The sequence below is a fragment of the Lissotriton vulgaris genome, chromosome 2_1 (genome assembly GCF_964263255.1).
Source record: "Lissotriton vulgaris chromosome 2_1, aLisVul1.2, whole genome shotgun sequence".
NCBI classification, from domain to species: domain Eukaryota; kingdom Metazoa; phylum Chordata; class Amphibia; order Caudata; family Salamandridae; genus Lissotriton; species Lissotriton vulgaris.
In genome coordinates this window covers 1695518369-1695543911 of record NC_141687.1, presented here as the reverse complement: position 1 = coordinate 1695543911, position 25543 = coordinate 1695518369, and the positions used below count along the sequence as shown (strand labels likewise).

Here is a 25543-nt window from a genome sequence, read left to right as displayed (position 1 = left end):
TTCTCGGTCTCTGGATGTTTCAGGCATTTGGGTCCATGCTGGTGGTGCGATACTCCTTATGTTGTTTTGGTGATGCATCTGGTAATAATGATTACGACCATCTTAGACTTAGGCTACAGGTGGTGATATCTTGCTTGACAGCGAGGAGGACTGGAGAAACTTCATAGAAACTTGCAGATGTCTTTGGTATGTGCAATTGCTAACTGCAATGCCATCAATGCCAAGCAGCCCATGACAGGTGAATGGATGGTCGCACTGTGAAGCGTGGGGCCTGGACGCAGATTGTGTTTGCTACTTTTTGGTCCTTCCACAGAGCTGTCTTCAGTGATGTCTCAGCACCCTGGTGGCTGCCTTGTGTTGATGGAGGCCCATTTGGTAGTGGCTAGAGTCCTCAGACATATCGCTCTTCTCCTTTTTGTCTTGCACACCTGTGGTAGTTGTTCATGCTGTGGCATCGTGCCACTCTGTCCTTCTCTTCCAACCAGGTTCCTTGTAGTAATGTGGCATCATAAGTGTCACTTGTTGACTCCCCATGAACGTCTCAATGGTCGCGTCCGGCTCTTAGGACTGTGTATTTTCTTTGCTGCGGACCTATATCAGGTCTGTCCTTCAGTAGGACTTGGCTCTTCTTCTTTGTGTGGACCTCTTGCAGGTCCGGTCCCTTCCTCAGGGATCTTCTTGGTGCTCCACTACCTCGATGGAGGGTCACTTTCATCCATCTTCTTCACTCTCTGGCTTAGTGATTGTGCCTCGAGCCTGCGCCGTTGGGGCACTTGCTCCTGCCTCCATTCAAGCATGTTTTACAGGGTCAGTTACTTCATGTGACACGCTCAATGATGGGCCAGAGGCCGCAATTCTGTGCAGCGGGTGGCCAGCTGGTGCAGCGTCTTCCGTTCAGCAATGCTTCTTCTTCCTGGAGAGGTCTCTCTCTACTGGACAATCTCAGTCATTCTTCATTGGCGCCCTTTTCTCACACTTAGCTTGCCCATTTTCCTGGCTTGCAGTGATGTCAATTCACCACTGGGGGCATGTGGTGCATATTCCTCACTTACCGTGGGGTCACACAGCCACTGGGGCGAACATGTATCGTGCATGTTTCCTTGCCCCCTTAATGGGGCTGCCTTGAGGATTTGCTGTCTGAGTGCTTTTGGCATCACTGGACTGTTAGCAGCTTTAAGTTCTTGCTGGGAGGCTTATGCTCTCTTTAGGTTTTTTTGCCCTTCAGGGCCACCTCAGTTCCAACGCATTACGTGGTGCACTTCAGACCAGGTAGTTGGTGCTACCGGTGCAGGAACACAGACCTTACGTTCACATAACTGTGTGGGCCTGATTTTTGCAGACTGCCTGTCACCGTCACTATCGGGCTATGGTGCACACGGGTGACCGCTAGGTGGCACTAGAGTTACTTCAAGAGGCCCTGCTAGCTTTCATGATGCTGCGGACCTTGCACTGCATGTGAGACTCCAGTTCTTCGTTGTGGGTGCTGCTGATTCAGGTGTGGGGTGAGTGCCTACACATGTGTGCTAGCTTCCTTTCTATTGCAGTGCTCTTCATGCTTGTAATGGGCTTTGGTTGTAATTACACATACGAGGGTGGGGCTGCTGTGGCTTCACAGTGGCACTGTGGGTGCTGGAGATTCCAGTGCAGGGGCTTTAAATGTAGGAGCACCCTCTGACTTTGGCTTCTTACCTCTTATGGTAGGGGCAGGCTCAGTCTCTTTACAGACTCCCCTCCAGATGGGGCCGGCCCTTCACTCCTGCGGTAGTGCTGCCACTTCAAAGTATAGGCCACTGGTGCTGCAGCCCATTCCGTCTCCCCAGCAGGGACCATTTCACTCCCCCAAAACAAAGGAACATCGGCACACAAATAGCTAGGCGGATGCACGTCTTCCAATGTACCATGCAAGAATTTATTTCAGTAATGCTGCTCTCCTCTTCACCGTCTGGGACAGATGGTAGCAGGCTGGGCCACTTAATGATGCTTCATCAGGTAGGGGATTCGGCACGGCATGGGCCTAGACATACCGACGATCAGGTGTGGCCTTCTTTGGTGTCCTGCCATCTAACCCTGGGGCTGAGGAGCCACGGAGAGAGTCAATGGCACCCTGAACATCCGCCTCTGAGATGGGCTCAGCCAAGAAGTCCTGCATGTCCTTCTGCAAGAACACTAGCGCAATTTCCGAGAGGTAGGATTCCTGTGCTGTGAGATCACTCCCCAGTCTAGTCTTGTACAGGGACGAGAAATAATCCAAAAATGCATCACGTATCCCCGTGGTGCAGGTGTGTTTCTGAGCATCGGATAAGTGTAGCTTGGAGATGTATGCCCAACCATAAGGGGGCAGAGCATCTGCGCCAAAACTCTGCCAGGCCTCTCACCCTCTCCATATCTACGGGCATACAGATGTTTGCTCAAAAATAGTACCACTTGGTTGTCAGTCTCCTGAAACTCAACAAGAAGGGCCAATCGTTGTCCTTCTATATCCGGCTCTATAGCGTGGAGGGTTTTGGAATCTAAGGCTGTGAGCTCTTGTTTTATTCGCGCTAGTGTGTTGCGGAGGTCTCTAAGTACCCCCACATGTTTTGAAATACATACACCCCGGATATACGCCTTAAAACCCTCCCAGAATACAGCCCATGTGTCTACTGAGCCTGTGTTGATAGAGAAATAGTCCTCAATGGCTTCCCATACCTCTGTGTTAAAGAGATCGTCTAGAAGGGCTCAACTGGGGAAACGCCATTGTCTCTCATTCCCCTCTGGAAAAGGCCCCCCGAGGAGCAGCTGTACCGGATAATGGTCAGAACAGGTCCTGTGAAGTGTTGTTAGGGACTGGAACCATCCGGCCACGCCCATGGAAATGAACCAAAAGTCTATCCTTGTCCAGGTATTGTATTGGCCAGAATAATGAGTGTACGGTGCCATCAAATATCTAGCAGCGAGTGCTGCTTGCAGAGCTCAATCAGAGCCCAACGCGCTCTAGTTTTAGTGTCCGGAGAAGTGGCTGTACTCCTTAAGATGTCCAAGATAGCTCTGCTGCGCGTGTTGGTACAAAGCCATTCTGATACTGCTCAGTGGGTTCAGGCGCATGCACTCAGACAACAGTACAACATATATTATGTGAGCAAGTATGCAGAAAGTACAAAAAAGCAAAACAACAGAAGTAACTCAAAATAGGAACACGTCCCGGCAAGAACACCCTCTGCGACCCGGTCTCTGCAACACAGAGTCTCTGTCGCCCTTCGAATCATATGGAAGTCGTACCCGACTCCACACTGGGGTGTCTATAACCAAGTAAACCCCTTAGACCATAATCCAAAGACCGCGCAGTCAGACTAGACGCTCCAAATGTTTCCGGGACTTCACACACAACACTGCTTGATACTGTTTTGGAACCAGTCCCCTGACTTCCCTCTTCTCGAAACCAATGGTCACGGGCCCAGCTGGGTCGGAATTATCACCAGCAGCGCGACCTTCTCATTTTAGATACAGCCATTTTAGCCCTGAGGATTCGCAATAGCGATGAAACACGTGTCGGCTGGCTGTTTGACATAATAAAGGACTCCAACGGACCACTCTCCCTCTGGAGCTTCCGAGTTACTTCTGCTGTTTTGCTTTTTTGTACTTTCTGCATACTTGCTCACATAATGTATGTTGTACTGTTGTCCGAGTGCATTGGGTAAACATGAAGTCTCCAATTAGGTAGCTTAGTCTACTTTAACCGAGTGGTTTAGAAGGCTTATCCACTCACCCATCCGCACCACATATAGCCTCCTTTTGTACCTAGTGCGCTCACTTAGGCCGTGCACCTAGTTGCTTATCTGACCAAAAGCCCTGTGGATCCCTCTGGTTCAGGCGCATGCAGCTGCTGCAGCTGGACAATGTCCCATCTCATACTAAACTGCCCCGTACAGGCATATGCTGGCGCTGGGCAGTAGGGTGCAGTGGCATGCGGGTGCTCCATGCCTGGTACATGCGCATAACGGTGCCAGGGGGACACGTGTTTATTGGTGCTGTGTAGCAAGTTATGACTTTACATTTTGACCTCACCAGACAGTGGTACCACCTACACAGATCAGGAGCATCCAGGCACCAGACTTCATGGTGCAAGAGCATAATGGTGCTGTGCGGTACGCGTATATATATACTGGGGGCAGGGGGACACTTAGCACAATGTGTGCTCACATCCAGAGAGCTCCCAGGCAATTGAGCACAAATGATTTTCACACTGAGAGGGCTCCGGGGCAGTTCAGCAGCACGGGAGCTCACACCCACCGGGCCTCGGAGTAGTTCAGTAGCACGTGGGCTCACAACCCCTGGGCAGCTCAGCAATGCAGGGGCTAACACCCACAGGGCTCCCGGGCAGTTTAGCAATGCCACCCTCTGGTTCATCACTGCCACCCTCTGGTTCACCACTGCCACCCTCTTGTTTGTCACTGCCACCCTCTGGTTCACACCTACCACCCTCTGGTTCACCACTGTCATCCTCTGGTTCATCACTGTCACCCTCTGGTTCATCACTGCCACCCTCTGGTTCATCACAGCACCCTCTGGTTCACCACTGCAACCCTCTGGTTCATCACTGTCACCCTCTGGTTCATCACTGCCACCCTCTGGTTCACCACTGCCACCATCTGGTTCAAGTCAAATTTCAAAGCTTTATTCGACATTTGTCATAAAAGCACCCTTCCTAACCCTAATACAATAAATACTACATCTAAAAAAATACTTTCTAAACCACATATTAAACTTTGACAGTCGAATGCTATACATGATAAAAATACAAATAAGATTTTTCCAATAATCATGAAAGGTTGTTTTTAAAAAAAAAGACAATTCATGCAACAAGAAGGTTAGATAATAGCAGCCATATTTCATGTTGTTATTGTATTTGACATTAAAGTGCGAGTGCGGATTGCCCATGCCCAAGCAAGAAATTTGGCTACAGCAACTACAAAAGGTGTAGAACAATCGGTTTCTAATATTCTGAGGGCTGTCAATTGACTACGGGTACCAATATTTAAGCACACTGGTTTTAGCCATTTGCGCCTAGGGCTGGCATACAATGGACAACAAAACAACAGATGGGAGATGTGCTCTATTTGGTCCTTGCAGTAATAGCAATGCTCATCCCACATTGGAGACCAGTGTTTCTTAAAAGCATTCACTGGAAGTGTTCCTATACGAAATTGGAAGTATAGTTTCCTATCATGTGGGCGTTCAATTATATCCCAATATGTTTCGCATAACGGGTACATTTTTATATCCAAAAAGCGAATAGACAATTTTGATTGGGATCCTTTACACAACATTGTTAAATACACCATCTCCCAATATAGTTCTTTCAATTTTGTTTTCGAAGGAAAACTAGCCAAATCATTAGTGTCCCATAAGTGTTCCAGTTTTAGCTTTACCAGAAGTTCCCGTAGTTCTTTTAGCCATTCAATACAATGAAAACGATCAAACTTGGCAACATCTGCCAGGGCTGCGGCGTAGTGGCTTAGCTCTGGGGTCACCATCAGGCGTCTCCAGTACAGAAGTGGCCGTAGTCTAGCTATGTCCTCAATGTTTTTTCTGCCAAGGTCCAGTTTCAGGGGAGATATGGGTGTACTTTGGGGGACCATAACAAGCCCTCGTAAAAATCTGTTTTCTGCACGCCCCAGCTCTCCCAGGTTTGAAAACCCCCATAATTCGGATCCATATAAACAGGCGCCCAGTACTTTCGAGTTATAGATTTCAAGTGCACAGTTTACTGGCTTAGTTAGCGATGTTCGATGTTTTAAAGCAACTGCGCCTGCAAGCTGGCTAAACTTCAATGCTGTCGCGTTTATGTGCGATTTCCACTTCATGTTTCCCTGTAAGATGATGCCTAGGTAAGAAAAAGCATCCACTTTCTCTAGGGGGGTGCCTTTATATCTTATTACACCTTTGAAAGTGGAGTGGTAGTTTAGGCACATGAATTTAGTTTTAGTTGTATTCAGTTCAAGACCCCTACTATCACAAAATTCACCAAAGGCATCAACTGTTTTTTGGAGACCGCTCGGGGTGCGTGAAAGTAAGAGCGTGTCGTCCGCAAACATTAGGACGGGGACGTGGGAGCCTGCTATAGTTGGAGCGTCACTTGGGGCTTTCCTTAGGTGGTCAACAATGCCATTTATATAGATTGAAAATAGCGTTGGCGCTAAGACGCACCCTTGCCTTACTCCTCGTTCTACTGGGAAGGGTTCTGTTACTTCTCCCTGCTTGCCCCACCTGATCTTAGCAAAATTGTTTTCGTGGAGGCGAACTAGGAGAGTGAGGAGTTCCCGGCTTAGTCCTAGGTCAGCCAGGGTCTGCCACAATTTTTCTCTGGGGACTAGATCGAAAGCTGCTTTCAAGTCCACAAAAACAGCGTACAATGTTCCCTTTTTTAGTATAACATTTCTCCAGTAGATAGTTATGAAGTATAGGACTTGGTCGATGCTGCTAGTCAGGGGGCGAAACCCTGCCTGGTAGGGTGACAGTATGTTCTTTTCATCAATCCATTCTTGCAACTTATTCTGGACTTATAGGTCTGTAGTTTTTAACTAGAGTTTTATCACCTTTTTTAAATATAGGGATGATTTCTGCTCCCTTCCATGATACGGGCACTTCTCCTCCCATCGCCACTGCATTAGCCAACATTTTAAAGTAAGTGCACCAGGAATTTCGGTCCGAAAGAAATATATCAGCCGGGATTCCATCCATGCCCGAGGCTTTTCCACCCGCTATGCAATCCAATGCTTTGTTAACATCCTTTTCATTAAATATTTCGTGTTTGAAGAAGATGGGTGGGGGAGGTTGATCAACAACATAGGCTGGATTTCGGGCGTACTGTGGTTTAAAAAACTCAGTCCACTTATTTACAGCAACATAATTTTGCGGCTGGGCAGCTACTCCTCCCCTCTCCCATTTTACTATTGCCCAAAATCGCTTAGAATCCTTGGCGGCACAGGCCTCCTTCAATTCCTGCCAGCCTTCCTCATCCCATCGTTTCCTGGCTTGCTTTTGGGTTTGCCTGTAATTGTCTCTCGCCCTCCTAATTGCTATGGCGTTGCCTGTTCTCAGTTCTGTACTCAGGTTGAGACGTGCCAACCTACAGCTCTTATCGTACCAGCCTTGTCTTGGTTGCTCTTTTTTTACTTTGTTAGGGTCTACTGCTTTAATGAAGAAAGTTTGGATTTTGCAAAAGAGGTTATCATGGGCCTCCATCATATATTCTTGGAAGTTAAGCTTCCCGTGATGGGACTTGATGTTGGTCACTTCGTCGACGACTATTCTTTTAAGGTCCTCTAATTTTGCTAAGTCTTCTATTAACATTCTCCATTTCAAATGACGTTGGTTGTTCGAGCATGTAACATCTTGCGTTAACATCCCGTTTCCATTGGTATGCACTGCAATTTCATGGTGGGAGTAGAGGGTCAGTCGTAGAGGGTTGTGATCAACTTCTAGCCTTTTTTCCACAACCATGTCTAGCATCTTATTCCAGATCCTTACATCCAGTAGTAAATAGTCAATTCTGCTAGCTGATCGGCCATTATCGAACGTGTTGTTCCCTTTTGGATCAGAGGGCGAACGCCCGTTTACCGCTCTCAATCCTCTTTCTAGGCAGAGACTCTTCAGTTGGATTGCCACTGCACTCCATTTCTTAATGGCAGGCAACTCCAGCTGTGGTATTCCCCGCTTGGCATCCTCCTCCTCAGACAAGATCCCATCCTCTTCACCCAGGGGTTCAAAAGTGTCATTAAAGCCCCCGCCCACTATTATGTGAGATTTAGGTGATAACGTTTCGATATTCTGGTCTAAAATCGTTACCACCTCAGAGGGTTTTCCGCCACCCACTCCCCTGGCATAGATATTAAACAGGACAAGTTCTTGGCCATTTTCCCATCTAATGTTAAGTGCCATGATGTCATTTGATGGTACTGATCGTTGTTTTATTGTACAATTCAGGGACTGGCGTATCCAGATTAACAGGCCTCCTGAGGGACGTCCCAAGCGATTTCTAGTTGCCGGCACGTAAAAATTTAGGTACCCCTGACGAAAGGATGGAGTCAATGACCAAGTTTCTTGCAACATAATAATGTTGTGATGATCAATGAAGTCTACCCATTCCGGTGTAGTTACCTTATTTGCTATGCCTGCAATATTCCAGGAGACAATGAACATTAATAGGATTTCTTGTTGTTGCGGTGGCTGGCCCTTTTCGACAGTGTTTACAGATATTTCTCTTTCTGCCATTATTATTTCTCCACCTGTCAGTTTATTCTCCCTCCCTTTCGCCTCTCTAGTTCTGGTTGGTCCCTCTATATTTACCTTGGGCTCTCCAGATATAAAGGTTTGGGATTCCCAGGGATTCTGCTTGCTCAAGTTTGTGGATATCACATATTCTACCCTTCTATTCTTTTGGATCGTCTGCCTTTTGAGAGGGACTGGTTCACGGCTAGCAAGTCAATCGCATTCGTTTAGATCAGATAAAGCCGAAAAGCGATTTTCCAAATTTAGCCCCCAGTCACAAATGGGGCCCCCCCTAGCCCTTCTATTTCCTACTACTGACCACTTAGTCCTTAGTATGGTTGGTTTTGCCACTAGCCCTCTTCTGCTGTAGAAGAAATTCAACGTAAGAGGAATTATTTCTGCCGTTCTAAGTTGGGGGGGGGAAATATGAAGCAGAATGTCTGGTAATACATCAGGGCCCTTAAAGTTTAGTACCACACAATCTCCTGCGAATTTCTTGGGTTTAATCCCTATCCATTTTACCCTTCTTGCTGTAAGCAAGTCTTCCGTCAGCTTTTCCTTGCCCCAGGGAGTTATATGCATATTAATACTTAACCACTGCAATGCTTTATTTAATAGGGACTCTGGAGTCTCGATCTGGCCTGTTTTCAGTGGTGGCACATTGGCAAGAACTAGAATCAGGGGTGAGGCTTCCACTATTAACTCCACAGGACTTGTTTCTGTATTAAAATCAGAAATTATAGCATTCCTTTGGATTGTCGGAGGGTCTATGGCTATAGGGTTATTGAGATCATTACTAGATCTAATTGTAGTTGACTGGATAGGAACTGGTGTGTCTTCTGCCCTCCCAGAAATATTCCCCCCTGATGTGTTTCCCATCGCTTGTTTTACCTCCAGTTTACTTATGATCAGGTTCGGGATTTCCCCCACGCTACCATTTGTTGTTTTTAAAAGGGTCTCCAGTTTATTAATTTTGTCCGTTAGATGGTTTATTTTAGATAGGAGGGGTTTAACTATCCGAGATATCTTAGTTTCTAACATGCCCATAAGTTTATTAGATATCATGTCATCCCATCCTATACTGCCATTCCCTTCCTCTCTTATTCCATCTATGACACTTTTATTACTACTCTTAGGGGGGGATGCTGGCTTTTTACTACTAGACCTCAGTCCTAGTCTTTTAGGGGGGACCTTCATGGACCCTTTTACTACTCTTGGTGCGGGGACTGGCATTGATGGAGTGGTGTTCTCTTCATCTATCTCTATATCATTGCAGGACGTGTTAGTCTCATCCCCCATTGATAGATCGACATTTGTATCTATTTGTGGGGCGATAGGTGTCGTAGATACGTTTAACACTGAGCAGTCATTGTTTTCAACAGTGTGTAGATCAATTCCATTCGTTGCATCAGAATCCGATGGAGTCAAGGCTAACGTTTGTCTTTGTGCACATGGTGGAGAATCGCTAAGCCCCAGAGACGACCTCCGTTCGCTGTTTATTTTTGCCACCACCTGGACTAGGTAATTGTCCATGGTGTTGGCAGGAGTAATGGGGGTTTTCTGTTTCGACATATTGGAACCGGTCAGTCCAAATACAATGAGACTTGATTTGAAATGTTGCCAGTACAATAGTATGACTTAAGACTTTGAGCAATCAGTAACAGCAGATTGAAAAAGGGATGTGACTCACAATGCTGAAGATGTTAGAGACCTGGTCCAGTCCAGTCGTGGCCAGTCATGGACAGTCTTAGACAGTCCGCCCTTTGTCTGGGCTTCGTCTGGGCGTCCCGCGACGCGGAGGGCGCCTGCAATTTCAAGCGCCTCCGGGCGCGATGACCCCAGTGATGTCTTTCCGGTTCGCAGGGCAGGCTGGGATATGTAGTTTCCCTCCGCTCAGCGACAGCGAGGTAAACTCCAGCGGCGGCGGGAGGGAAACCAATTCGTAGGCTGAGCGAGCGTTGTGGAGTTCAGGCAGTTCGACGTGGCAGGTAGGATGTCCCCAAACAAATGAAGGCAGAGCACACGCTCCACCGAGGGCGCCTGCAATTTCAAGCGCCTCCGGTCGCGATGACCCCAGTGATGTCTTTCCGGTTCGCAGGGCAGGCTGGGATATGTAGTTTCCCTCCGCTCAGCGACCGCGAGGTAAACTCCAGCGGTGGCGGGAGGGAAACCAATTCGTAGGCTGAGCGAGCGTTGTGGAGTTCAGGCAGTTCGACGTGGCAGGTAGGATGTCCCCAAACAAATGAAGGCAGAGCACACGCTCCATCGAGGGCGCCTGCAATTTCAAGCGCCTCCGGGCGCGATGACCCCAGTGATGTCTTTCCGGTTCGCAGGGCAGGCTGGGATATGTAGTTTCCCTCCGCTCAGCGACCGCGAGGTAAACTCCAGCGGCGGCGGGAGGGAAACCAATTCGTAGGCTGAGCGAGCGTTGTGGAGTTCAGGCAGTTCGACGTGGCAGGTAGAATGTCCCCAAACAAATGAAGGCAGAGCACACGCTCCACCGAGGGCGCCTGCAATTTCAAGCGCCTCCGGGCGCGTTGACCCCAGTGATGTCTTTCCGGTTCGCAGGGCAGGCTGGGATATGTAGTTTCCCTCCGCTCAGCGACCGCGAGGTAAACTCCAGCGGTGGCGGGAGGGAAACCAATTTGTAGGCTGAGCGAGCGTTGTGGAGTTCAGGCAGTTCGACGTGGCAGGTAGGATGTCCCCAAACAAATGAAGGCAGAGCACACGCTCCACCGAGGGCGCCTGCAATTTCAAGCGCCTCCGGGCGCGATGACCCCAGTGATGTCTTTCCGGTTCGCAGGGCAGGCTGGGATATGTAGTTTTCCTCCGCTCAGCGACCGCGAGGTAAACTCCAGCGGCGGCGGGAGGGAAACCAATTCGTAGGCTGAGCGAGCGTTGTGGAGTTCAGGCAGTTCGACGTGGCAGGTAGGATGTCCCCAAACAAATGAAGGCAGAGCACATGCTCCACCGAGGGCGCCTGCAATTTCAAGCGCCTCCGGGCGCGATGACCCCAGTGATGTCTTTCCGGTTCGCAGGGCAGGCTGGGATATGTAGTTTCCCTCCGCTCAGCGACCGCGAGGTAAACTCCAGCGGCGGCGGGAGGGAAACCAATTCGTAGGCTGAGCGAGCGTTGTGGAATTCAGGCAGTTCGACGTGGCAGGTAGAATGTCCCCAAACAAATGAAGGCAGAGCACACGCTCCACCGAGGGCGCCTGCAATTTCAAGCGCCTCCGGGCGCGATGACCCCAGTGATGTCTTTCCGGTTCGCAGGGCAGGCTGGGATATGTAGTTTCCCTCCGCTCAGCGACCGCGAGGTAAACTCCAGCGGCGGCGGGAGGGAAACCAATTCGTAGGCTGAGCGAGCGTTGTGGAGTTCAGGCAGTTCGACGTGGCAGGTAGGATGTCCCCAAACAAATGAAGGCAGCACCCTCACAGCACCCTCTGGTTCACCACTGCCACCCTCTGGTTCATCACTGCCACCCTCTGGTTCATCACTGCCACCCTCTGGTTCATTACTGCAACCCTCTGGTTCACCACTGCCACCCTCTGGATCATCACTGCCACCCTCTGGTTCATCACTACCACCCTCTGGTTTCCCACCTCCACCCTCTGGATCATCACTGTCACCATCTGGTTCATCACTGCCACCCTCTGGTTCATCACAGCAACCTCTGGTTCACCAGTGCGACTCTCTGGTTCATCACTGCCACCCTCTGGTTCATCACTGCCACCCTCTGGTTCACGACTGCCACCTTCTGGTTGATCACTGCCATCCTCTGGTTCATCACAGCACTCTCTGGTTCACCACTGCCACCCTCTGGTTGATCAGTGCCACCCTCTGGTTCATCACAGCTCCCTCTGGTTCACCACTGCCACCCTCTGGCTCATCACTGCCACCCTCTGGTTCACCACTGCCACCCTCTGGTTCATCACAGCACCCTCTGGTTCACCCCTGTCACCCTCTGGTTCATCACTGCCACCCTCTGGTTCACCACAGTCACCCTCTGGTTCACCACTGCCACCCTCTGGTTCATCACAGCACCCTCTGGTTCACCACTGCCACCCTCTGGTTCACCACTTACACCCTCCGGTTCACTCCTGCCACCATCTGGTTCACCACTGTCACCCTCTGGTTCACCACTGTCACCCTCCGGTTCATCACTGCCACCCTCTGGTTCATCACTGCCACCCTCTGGTTCACCACTTCCACCCTCTGGTTCACTCCTGCCACCCTCTGGTTCATCACTGCCACCCTCTGGTTCATCACTGCCACCCTCTGGTTCATCACTGCCACCCTCTGGTTCACTACTGCCACCCTCAGGTTCACCCCTGTCACCATCTGGTTCATCACTGCCACCCTCTGGTTCACCACTGCCACCCTCTGGCTCATCACTGCCACCCTCTGGTTCATCACTGCCACCCTCTGGTTCACCACTGCCACCCTCTGGTTCATCACTTTCACCCTCTGGTTCATCACAGCCACCCTCTGGTTCACCACAGCACCCTCTGGTTCACCACTGCCACCCTCCGGTTCACCACTGCCACCCTCTGGTTCATCACCGCCACCCCCTGGATCACCACTGCCACCCTCTAGTTCATCACTGTCACCCTCTGGTTCATCACTGCCACCCTCTGGTTCATCACAGCACCCTCTGGGTCACCACTGCCACCCCCTGGTTCACCACTGCCACCCTCTGGTTCATCACAGCACCCTCTGGTTCACAACTGCACCTTCTGGTTCATCACAGCACCCTCTGGTTCACCACAGTAGATTATGGGGAGAAAGCACACCTGCCCAGCCTCAACCGGGGGCTGGTTAATGTGTTACTGAATTTGAGCATCAAGTCCGGCACCTGCTTCCTTATCTGTAAGTGCTTCCTGTTGTGGTTTAATTTTTGTGACAGCCTCGATCATTGTGCCATACTTGTAACTATTCTCTGACCCTGCTTCAAGGGTCAGAGCACGGTCAGAGAATAGTTGCAAGTAGGCAACAACTCTGGAGGCGCCGCTCAGGAAGCACTTACAGGGTTACAGCAGGTGCCCAAATTGAAGTTAATTTCTTTGTAACCATTTTGTAAATGGTTACAAAGAAATTCGCTTCAACGTGGGCACCTTCTGTAACCCTGTAAGTGCTTCATGTACTTCAGTTTTTGACAATCCGTCCCGAACGCGATTTCGTGGATTTTTCTGCTATTTCGCGAGATTCGCGGAAGGCGAAATTGCAGAAAATCCGCAAATTCCGCGAACGGAACGAATTTTACGCCCATGCTTAGCCCTATACACACACCAGCTCCATGTAGTGTCCCATGATCGTGCCTGTGATGATAAGATATCTACCGTCATCGTCCCCACCATTGCGCCGGATCGAAAAGGGATTCTTTTGTGGATGAGAATTGCTGTGCCCCTGGTGTAACTGCTGTAGTTACAAAATATCTATGTGCCCCCATCAAGCCGCAAAGCAGGCTGTATCAGATTTGGGCCAGTGTGTTTCCTGCAAAAAATGCAATGTCAACCTGTTGTCTCAATAAATAATGAACCACCTGCCTTCGTTTTCAATTATCATTCAGGCCATAAATATTCCAGGACATCAAGGGCAAGGCTGAGGTTCCTTCAACGTTACCTAGCTGGGCCATCTAATGTATGCGAATGATACAATGAATACAAGGTACAGTGTAAAATACAAAACTGTGACTGTGACCGTATTCCATAAACTACTTGAAACATGCAAGTACACCTCCCCCACCCCACACCAAAACAAAAAGCAGACCAAGGAGTACCAATGTACGGTACAATTAAGTGAAGGACTCCGAGAAGGGTTGATCCTAAAGAACAAATACAAACCCCCGGTGTACACCATAGGGGGTGGCAACGCTAGGTCTGTCGACCAGCAATAAAAAATATAACAGAAGGATCCAATATATTATCCCATCTTATCGCACAAAAAATAACATTTTACCATCACTGCAAAGTTATCAGGTACCAGAATTTGAAAAGAGTACAACACTGGCATCTTAGCCACTGTGTGGTGGAGTGGGCCCCCCCCCCACAGCCCCTGAGCGATAGTTGTTTTGTTTATAAGCAGGGCAGAATTATTGCGCTTCTGTAGGAGTGTCGAATATGCGGGCCCGACCGCCCACATCTATCCGCAGCCTGGTGGGGTACAGCATGCCATACTTCAGGACCAGATTTCTGAGGGTAGCCTTCACCCCATTGTACTTGCGGGGGGCATCCTGCATCATCACGGTGAAGTCTGGATAGAGGGACAGTTTAGAACCCTGCCAGATGGTGTCGCCACGCTCCCTGGTGAGGCGCAAAGCGGTGTCCTGGTCCCTAAATTTCCTCACACGGGCAATATTGGGTCTGGTAGGGCATCCTGGATTGTGCCGAGGACCTAGGGATCTGTGCGCCTGTTCTATCACAAACCCTAGGGTGAAGGCTTCCTTCACAAACAGATCAAACAGTGGGGTCTCGACAAAGACATCCAGACGGCCAGTGGCAGTGGACTCAGGGACTCTTAAAATATGAATATTATTGTGCCTACTGCCCGCCTCCAGGTCCTCATTCTTTACAGCTATCTCCTTTAGTAGTAGCGCTTAACACGTTCTAGATGTTTTGAGGACTGTGCATTGCTATCCTCAATGTCTGAGATTCGCGACTCAGCCACATCGATTCGCCGGTCTTTGACCCGAATCTTGGCACCCATGTCCGCCAGGCTCCTGTCCAATGCGTCAAACCGCCAATCCAGGGCCTTGAAGCCAGCCCTCATCTTCTGAAGCATGGCCGCAGACATCACTAGGAGTGTGTCTCTGTATTCTGTGCCTTGCACGCTGTCTGTCATGCCCATGTTGCCCTCAGTGGCCTTGTCGGTAATCTTCTCAAAAGGCAGGGTCTTTGTTTGGGGTCTTTATGCCGCAGGACCGCAATGCATGCAACCCGCCGCAGGGGTTAACACCAACAGGTAGTGTGCGAGTGTCAGGCCGAGCTCCAGGGGGCAAGTCAGAGAGTCAAGGTGGGATGCCGCAGCACGGGCCACACTTGGTGTGATCAGTGATGGCAAAGTGTGCAGGAAAGACTAGGTTGTAGGGGAGACACAGCCAAAGGCTAGCTCCATGATATGGCCCAGCACAAATGTCTCAGCACCCCTATAGGAAGTTGCAATATCTTCTTTGGCTGGGGGAGGTGGAGTCAGAAAGCAAAAGTCTCAGTAACCATTTCCCGACACCACCTTTTCAGATGGTATGGTCTGTCTCCTGGGGTCGGGGAGCTCCCTGATGTAGCGTTGTGATGTGCAGAAATGCACCCTTATCAATGAGGAGCAGGAGATCAACCGCATTGGGGAGAAAAGAGTGGCCAAAGAGGGAAGAGGCCCAGCAGGAATGTGGCATGTTAACGCAACTGGAGATGGCTGGAAGCCGCTGCTGACGCTGTCGGGCCTCAAATGCACAGGGAGTAGGTGGACGCTCCTGAGCTAGCATGCACATCAAACTCTGTTGGGAGCAGGGGCCGCGCCGCAGCGGCCCGCCCCCCCCCACCGTTGTCCACCCCGAGCCACTGTCCGTTAGGCGGCCTGTAAGCACATCGCGGGCCCTGTCCCCGGAAGGCTCTGGAAATGGTGGGTGGACGTTTGTGGGGCTCAGGCAGAATGAGATGTGCCTGTACACAGACCCCCCTTGTGGCGTATCAGGGTGGGCACACTACTGCAGTCCCGAGGTCCGTTTCCCTGCCCCCACGACATGCATAACTCACCGCTTGCTCCCGCCGCACGCTTTGTCGAATCTCTGCTCCGTCCAGTCCGCGGTGCTCTGGGCACCGAATGATGTCCTACGTTCCTCAGCTTACCTGCGCAGAATTTCAGCTCTGGTGGCACCTCTCTCTTGGAGTCAACGCATTATACTCCAGGCCATGTCAACACTCCAGCGCTGTCGGATCTGGGGTATTTGCAATGCTCATCACTTAGAACAATGCCAATTAGCTGGCTCGAGTGACGCCGCTTCAACAAGCGGACATCGTGGGTGAATTGTGCAGGACACAAGCTACAGGCACCCTGACAATTCTGGAAGGGGGTACCGCTCCAGGTGGGAGGGTATGGAGCCCCAAGGAGGAGGACTAGGTGAGGGTGAGGCCACCCCAGTCTCTGGTCCAGCTGCCAGGTATAGGCCTCGGGCTGGTGGGTCAGTGTCAGGATGTCAGACCTGACCTGATAGGAGAGAGTTGACAAAGTGTGCCAAGCACCTGGGGTTACTGCCCCCGCTGTCGGATGCCACAGTGGTTTGAGAGCCCAGAGAAGCATACGTCCTGGGTCTCATCACTGAATACTGTCAGTGACCACTGTGGCTTGCTGTCTGTCTGTTGGGACACACCTTTGAGCAAGCTAAGGTTAGGTGCTGCACAGATGGTGTCCAAATAGGAGAAGGGTTCCACATGGTTTAGCTTGGTGGGCCCGGAAAGTATGGACAGAGGAATTGAAATGGGTTCAGATTGGCGTAGAACTGGAATATGCCCCTGGTGTTGTGGGCCAAGTCCATGTTCTATCACCCAAAGCAGGGAAGCCCATCAAGGTAGTGATTGTTCTACCCTGCATTTTGGCTGGAAGGGGGTTGTGTTGGTCTTGGGCCTTTTTGCAGGGTCATCCCTGAACTTTTTGCCTTCCTCCTGTACTTTCTCTGACCTGTTTTTGTTGGTGTTATGACTCTGGGCACTTTACCACTGCTGATCAGTGCTAAAGTGCATTTGCTCTCCCTATTGGAAATTAATGTATGTATTCGTGATTCCATGATTGGCTGGTTTGGTTTACCTGTCAGACCCTAGTACAGTGCACCAGGGGTGCCCAGGGCTTGTAAACCAAATGCTGCTTCTGGGCTTGCAGCACTGGTTGTGCCACCCACAGAAGCAGCCTGTAAAAGTGTGTCTAAGGCCTGCCATTGCAGAGCCTGTGTGCAGTCTGGTACTGCCATGTTGACTGAGCACGTGCACCCACTTGCCAGTCCCTAAACCTTCCCTTTTCTTCATGTCAGACACCTCTATAGTAGGCCCAAGTGCAGGGTGCATTGTAAGTATAAGGGAGGACAAGCCCTGGTGTGTGTGGCATGTCCTAATAGTGAATTACATCCATTTTCGTTTTTCACTATTGCAAGGCTACCTGTTCTCCATAGGCCAGAAGGGGCAGTAAGATTATTACATTTTATAATCCGAACTGACTCAGAGAACACAGTGGAAATTCTAGTTTAGTATGCCTGAACTCAGAATGATAAAATAGACCTTTTAGTGAAGTTGATTTTAACATTCTGGGGTTGATTCCGATTCGGGAAAGAAATCCGTACGACGATTCGAACTCATAGCCGTTTCCGTACGAATCGAACAAATCCATCCGAATCGCGTAGTACGATCCGTAGTAAAAAAATACGTCCGAATCGTTGCGAACCGTATAAAAAGCAAAGGCAAATCCGTACGATACGGACCCTGAAAGTGAACCGTACGAATCGTAAACATGCTGTATGACCCGACAAGTACGATCCGGACCAGGGAATGAGTACGCGATTCGTACGGTAAACGTCGCGTATAAGCAATTCATACGGAGAGCCACACAATCACATAGGGTATGGTTCGTACACCCCATGATGGTAGGGGTACGGTTCATAAACCCCATGATCGTAGGGGTATGGTTACAACACCTACCATCATGGGGTACGGTTCGTACACCTACTATCATGGGGCACGGTTTGTACCCCTACGATCATGGAGTGTACAAACCGTACCCCGACGATCATGGGGTGTACGAACCGTACCCCATGCTCGTAGGTGTACGAACCGTACCCCTACAATCATGGGGTGTGCAAACCGCACCGGGGGTCCGTTTTGTACGCACCTCGAGTCGAATTAGGCTTTTCCGGACATTTTGAGCTCTCGTAAAAAAAAAGTCGTATGGAGTGTTGACTGGACGAATCGTACTTGCTGGGTCGGAAAATGATGCTTCGATCCGTACGGACATCGCGTACTGCGGGTTCCGAATGCGATTTGTACGGATTACTGAGTTGTATGGGCTTTGGTACAATTCGGACGGAGAACTGCTTTGGGTACGCATCGTACTTCATCGTACGTACGGGACGTTCAAGGATACGATTCGTATGGGAAAAATGCTCCGTATGACTATTTGTACGGGATTTTACCGAATCGGAATCGGCCCCTCTGTGTTTGAAAATACCACTTTTAGAAAGTAGGTATTTTCTTGCCTAACTATCCAAGCCTACCTCTGCGAGGTTGTGTATTCCTTGTCTGGAGTATGAGTGACTGGGCTGGGGGATTCCAGGAGACAGGATGAGTCAGCCCAGTGGTGAATAGAGAGATCTGCATCTAGATGGGAGGGAGGAATTTCACCTGGGACCTGAATAGGGCTGTGTCTTCCCTCCACAATGCTGGCTCCACCTCCTGTGGTGCGTCTGATGTCTCTGCCCTGCACTGTGAAAGGAGAGAAGGAATCATGTCAACAGAGTGCTCCAGGGCTGTGCCTTTCCTCCACAATGCTGGCTCCACCTCCCGAGGGGTGTCTGATTTTTTCTGCTCTGCACTGTGAAAGGAAAGAAGGAGTCATGTAAACAGAATGCTCCAGAACTGGTTTGGACTAGACAAAGGCTCCTCTGCCCTCAGAGGACAAAGGATTTGGGGGAATACATATTGGGACCCTGATCCCAAGAAATTAGATCACTTTTGGACAAACAAGAAGAAACCATTGCTGAGGAGAGGAACCTGAATAAACTGAGGAGAGACTATCCCTAAGCTGAAGTGCTGCTTGGGGGATAGGCCTGCAGTGGTTGCCTGACTGCCAAAGAAAGGAGAAAGGGACTTTGTGTACTTTCATCAACTTGTAAGGATCTCCAAAGGCTTGAGAAAAGAGTTTGCCTCCTACTGAAGTCTCCGGGACAGCAGACTTCAACCCCCAGCTCCCCAGAGTTCTTTGGGAAGTGCCTGCTGCTGTTTTGGGCCTTCTGAGGGACTGCGTGTCGCAAGGACCTGGAAGAGCGACTCAAGAGGAAGAAGTATGTCTCCGTCGCTGCTGATGCCATTGCCCCCTTTTCTGAATCGCAACGAAGAGGAAGCGTGTCGCTGCTGCTGCCATTGCATCTTGGATGTCGCCGCTGTAGCTATCGTATTGCACCGCATCGAGAAAAGCGTCTCGCAAAGAAGGAAAAGTGTGTCTCCGTCGCTGCTGCTGCCGTCGCATCTTGGATGTCGCCACTGTAACTGTCGTATTGCACTGCATCAAGAAAAGCACCTCGCATCCACAGAGAAGTGTGCCGCCGTCAGAGCTGCTGTCGTCGCATCATGGAACAAGGGTGTCGCCGCTACAGGTGTCGCATTGTGTGGAAGCGTCTCACAACGTCGGAGAAGAGTGCCGCCGCCTAAGCTGTTGTCGTCACATCGCGGGACAAGGGTGTCGCCGCTGCAGCTGACGCATCGAATCGAGACTTCTAGCATCATCGGAGAAGCTTGCCGCATCTGGAAGATCTTCACGTCTTTATTTCTTTGCACCGGAACTTTGCCGCATTTCCATCGCTGCAACACTTTTGTTGTGGAAGCGTAACGCATCGTAAGGTAAATTGACTCAAAGAGTCGCATTTTAAGAGCTGAACAGAACTTAGCTAAAACTACCATTTTAAGTACAGTATTGTGGATTTTTTGTCGTTTGTAGTCTTGTGATAAGTCTATATAAAGAATGCTTATTTTTTATATAAAACCTGTGTGGTATCCATCTGTAGTGTTGTCACTTGATTACTGTATGTGGTCACAAATGCTTTACACACTGTATCTGAGATAAGCCTGTCTGCTCGGGCCAAGCTACCAAGGGGGTGAGCAAGGGTTATTTTAGGAGTGTACCCCCTTACCCTGACTAGAGGCAAGGGTCCCTATTTGTCACAAGTACCTACCTGTGCCTACTGGAGACCCCCAAATCTAACAATATACAACAAATTATTTTCCACTATGGTGAGTGTTTTCTGACCAGCATGAGGCGATGTTATGAAACAGCATGTGCTCTACTGAAAAAAGGCAGACCTGGCCACCATTACAATTACCTAACACACCACATACATCCAATCCATACCACAGAATTCCACATCATGCCCCAAATTTAACAGCACACCACAGAATTAAACTACTCTACATTCCACTTCACAACACAAAATACCATTCCAAATAATTACACTCCATGACACACAATCCCAGTGGTGGCTCCTCCGCTAAGGTGGAGGAGCGTTGCCCCACTGCTCAAAAGGAAAAATAAAATAATAACATATTGGCATTATCATTTTATTTTTTCCTATTACGGTCAGTGGCTGTTTCGGAGGGTGGGGTTGACCGGAGCAGAGAGAGCAGAGGAGTGTTTTTCACTTCCTAAATGTGCATGACTGCCTGGCTAGCCCTCTTGGGCCGGTGAAACAGTCATGCACCCTTTGCATCTTCCCCATCAGGCTTGCTTTACACAGCCAGCTGAGGAACATGCAAAGTTTCCCAGTCCACATCTGATTGCCAAACCATGGCACTCAGACCAATCACAAGGCTGCATTGCAGCAGTGTGAATGGCTCAGAGGAGCCTGTGATCAAAACTGCTTCCTGCTGCGTCATTCTGCAGGATGAGAAAGGAAGAAGAGGACTGAGGAGAGGCGGCTGCTGGCCGGCCTAGGTGTGTGTTTTTCTTTTTTTTAATTCCACGCCTCACCACTCCCATCTGGTAGCTGCCGCTACTGCACAATCCCACTCCACGTAATTCCAGTACACTGAACACCACATAAATACTATCCACATTATTCCACTGCACACCCTGCCACAAAATTTCCACACAACACACCACATGATTACACCCCTCACACTTCCACAATGAAAAATTCCAATTCAAACCAAATAATGCCACTCCAAACTGCATACATCCAATCCACTCCAAAGCAAAACACATAGATAAAAGAGATTGGGACATATTTACAGTAGAAGTTGCGGATGTAACCTAGTGACAACACTACAGATGGACACCACACAAGTTGTAGTATAAAAATACGTATTTTTATAAAGACTTAACACAAGACTACAAATGACAAAAATCCACAATACTGGACTTAAAAATGATATTAATAGCTTAGATCACTTAAGATGTACAATGCAACACTTTGAGTTCAATGTACCTTAGGAAGTGTAATGCTATACAACTAAAGTGTTGCAGGAAAGGTGATGCGTTGGTTCCTTACCCGCAAGAACGGTGATGTGTCGGGTCCCTAATAAAGCGTAGGGGATGCGTCGGTTCTTCTCTGCGAGGGGAGGTGATGCATCGGTTTCTTACTGTGCTTCTTGGATCCGACATGATGCGGCACGCCCGATGGCCGTGCGGCAACTCCACGATTCTTCCGAGCCACGACAGGTCCTGTGACACACTTCCTGGTGATGCAGCGGCATCTGGTGCAACCTTGATCCTCTTCTCAGGTGATACGAGGTGCTTCGGCGAGGATGCGACAGCTGCAGTGGTGGGGACACGCTTCTCCGTTGATGCAGCGGCGTCCTATGCGATGGCGATCTTCCTCTCAGGCGATGCAACGACAGCAGTTGTGGCGGCATCACGCTTCTTCTTTGTGAGACGTGCTTTCAGCTCCTTGCAACACGCAGTCCCTCAGAAAGCCCAGCACAACTGCAGGCACTTCCAAAGAACTTTTGGGGAGCTGGTGCGTGAAGTCTGTTGTCCTTGAGACTTCAGCAGGAGACAATCTCTATCTCAAGCCCTTGGAGATCCTTCACAAGTTGATGAAAGTACACACAAAGTCTCTCTCTCCTTTCTTTGGCAATCAGGCAACCACTGCAGGCCAATCGCCTAAGCAGCACTTCAGCTTAGGGATAGTCTCTCCTCAGTCTCTCTGGTTCCTCTCCTCAGCAAACGTTTCTTCTTGTTTCCCAAAAGTGATCTAATTCTCTGGGGTTTGGGTCCCCTCTTTTATACACAGTTTCTCTTTGTTCTCTGAAGGCAGAGAGGGCTTTGCCTAGTCCAAACCAGTTCTGGCCAGTCCTGGAGCACTCTGTTTACATGACTCCTTCATTCCTTTCACAGTGCAGGGCTGAGACATCAGATGCATCACCGCATGGAGGGAAGGCACAGCCCTATTCAGGTCCCAGGTGCATCTCCTCCCACCAATCTAGATGCAGATCTCTCTATTCAGCACTGGGTTGACTCATCCTGTCTCCTGGAATCCCCCAGCCCCTGTCACTCAAACTCCAGACAAGGAATACACAACCTAGCAGAGGCAGGCCTGGATAGTTAGACAAGAAAATACCTACTTTCTAAAAGTGGTATTCTCAAACACAGAATGTTAAAACCAACTTCACTAAAAGATGCATTTTATCATTCTGAGTTCAGGCATACTAAACTGCAATTTCTATCTAGTTCCCTGAGTCAGTTTGGATTATAAGATGTAATAATCAATCTGCCCATTCTGGCCTATGGGGAATAGGTAGCCTTGTAATATGGAAAAACAAAAATGGCTGTAAATCACTATTAGGACATGCCACACACATCAGGGCTTGTCCTACCTTATACTTATAATGCACCCTGCCCTTGGTCCTACCATAGGGGTGTCTGATATGAAGAAAAGGGAAGGTTTAGGGACTGGCAAGAAGGTGCACGTGCCCAGTCAACATGGCAGTACCAGACTGCACCCAGGTTCTGCAATGGCAGACCTGGAACACACTTTTTACAGGCTGCTTCTGTGGGTGGCACAACCAGTGCTGCAAGCCCACTAGCAGCATTTGGTTTACAAGTCCTGGGCACACTCAGTGCACTATACTAGAGTCTGACAAGTAAACCAAACCAGACAATCATGGAGTCACTAATCCATACATCAATTTATAATAGGGAGAGCATATGCAGTTTAGCACTGATCAGCAATGGTAGAGTGCCTAGAGTCATAAAACAGCCAACAACAGGTCAGAAAAAATACAGGAGGAAGGCAAAAAGTTCAGGGATGACCCTGCACAAACGGCCAAGTCCAACACATGGAATCAGCAAAAACGAGGACAAATTAAACACTTCTTCTCATTGTACAGGGGGAAGCCCAGGTTTTCCCTGGTCCTAATTTTGGCGCTGCCCCATATTTACGCCACCCTTGTAAATATGGGCCAGCTCTTAATGCTGCCTTGTAAATAAGGCGAAGCCCATATCGCCACCACAACATCCAAAAAAGTGATGTTGTTGTGGAGATAGGGGCTTATAAATCCGCCCATTTGTCATTTACAATGTCAGTGGCTCTAACTCTTGCAAATGCGATATGTATTGCATTGCAAATGTTTGTTACTAGGCTGCTACGAGGCGTTACGTTGTTGGTAACCCTCAGTGGCACTGACCCTAGATAAGGAAGTTTGTTGTGCCACTAAAACCGCTATGTTTTTCATTGATGTGTGATTTATGACATGACAGCAGCAGCTCCAAATGACAGAACTCGGGGCTGCTAGTGAGCGCCGACCCAGCAGCTGTTTCAGTTTCAGCACCACTGACTCTGCTGCGGTCTGTGATTTATGTATCATTTATTATTAAATTCTACTCCAAAGACCCTAGCGGCGAGTCCACATTCCTTCACTGTGCGCCCCAGGTACTAAAATACCAGATACATATCGTGACATTTATAAAACAACAGCCACTTTCATTGCAAGGTGCACCTCTCCTTACGTTCATCTCAGTTCCACACCATCCTGCTTGCAGTATGGTTTGAGCTCTCAACCAGCGTTCACTTCCCACCACCTCCGGAATAGAAGGGCTGATGCAGTTCTGGTCCAAGGAATCAAAATGGATGCCTGCGATGCTGTACTTGAACCTCTCCAGCAGGCACTTCTTGAGAGACACGGACATTGCTGAATCTGCGCATTGAATAGTGGGTACGATGTCACTGTAATCTGCAACAAAACACAACCATGTGATTACTAATGGAATGCAGGTGCAGAGACCTAAGCACCCCGCTGGTTTGATCCTCTGAAGACACAGACTTTACAAAACACACATGGACATACAATAATCAAAAGAGGTAGCCTGCTTTATTTATTGATAACCTCCAGACTAACACCACTGATTAGGAGTTGGGGCGGAAGGGGCTTTTTGCTGTATTTTGTGAATGGGCGAGTCATTTCGAGAGAAACTGGAAAAAACATAATTCTCAATAACACCAGGAACACGCATGGTATTACGGGGTCACCTCTCGGAATTACAGCTGCTTCTCCCAGTGATCTCAAATCTTTGTTACAAAGCGGAAAAAATATCTGAAAACCCGATGACCAGACTTTTGGGTGGTCCGCACAGTTATTGTAATAACCCTCGCACTCACCCCCACCTCCCCCATCTATACATTTCTCCATACTGTATTCCCCATTCTGCGAAATAAACTAACGTACACTTCTGTCTTGAGGTGGTCATTTGTTGGCCGCAGTTTATTAGGAATGCAGTGACAACATGCATAAACTTTGTACTTTTTACTGTCAAGTCTCTTTTGGCCCTTGCGGGTCGTTTTTCTTTGGTAGATTGGATTTAGGCTCTCATTGTGCGGGGGAGGGAGTAGCTTCTGTCCCAGGAGTTAGGTCACAACTCGCTACCTTGTTAATTTCTGGTTGTGCCCTGCCATCCGGCGGGGGCTGGGTTGGGAGCGCCGTCTCCATTTTTGCTACCCCCCCTTTTCGGTAAGCCGCCTCACCCAGCCGTGAGACTTCTGAAGGTGAGTGGTCTTACCCTCTGCCCTTAGGCCAGCTCTCCCAGCCGTGAGGCATCCCAAGGTTAGTGGTCCAATCCTGGCACACCGCGCTCCGGTGTGCCTCTTTACCAACCATTATCTGCGTATTCTCTGCCACGCCGTCTTTGAGGCCTCCGTCTCCCGGCGTCTCCCACTTCGACTACACCCTGTGTCCCGCTACTTGCACCAGCTAATGCCATGGTGCCCCAGAGGTTCCTCCAGAACAAACCCATGCCTTCGTTTGTCAGGTGCACGCCGTCACTAGAGTATAATTCCGGGCGGCCCATGTGAATGAGCCCGTGCCTAACCGAGGCCAGGCCATTAGCCCTGCAGTATTTGCTTACTGCGAGGTTCAATTTCTTGCAGGAATTTTCAACTGCTTTTTGTGAGTCTGCCCCGCACCTTTCGTGCCGGCTGATTACTTCTGACCACACAACTGCTGAGCTCCTGAATACCCCGGCTGCTTCCGTGAGCTCCCTCTGTATGTTGTTTAGGAGCGTTCTCCTCCTGAACCACGCCAGGTTGTTGCCCCCCAGGTGTATGATCAGTAC

The 25543-nt window shown here is 49.4% G+C and overlaps 1 protein-coding gene across 1 annotated transcript in view; it reads right to left on the bottom strand.

Annotated features, from left to right (window-relative positions):
* Positions 1–25543, bottom strand: part of LOC147733121 (uromodulin-like) — an 847256-nt gene that overhangs the window by 280767 nt on the left and 540946 nt on the right. The window contains exon 4 of the mRNA XM_086955851.1: positions 23945–24168. Coding sequence (XP_086811977.1) covers positions 23945–24168 — 224 coding nt within the window. The remainder of the gene's footprint in view (positions 1–23944; positions 24169–25543) is intronic.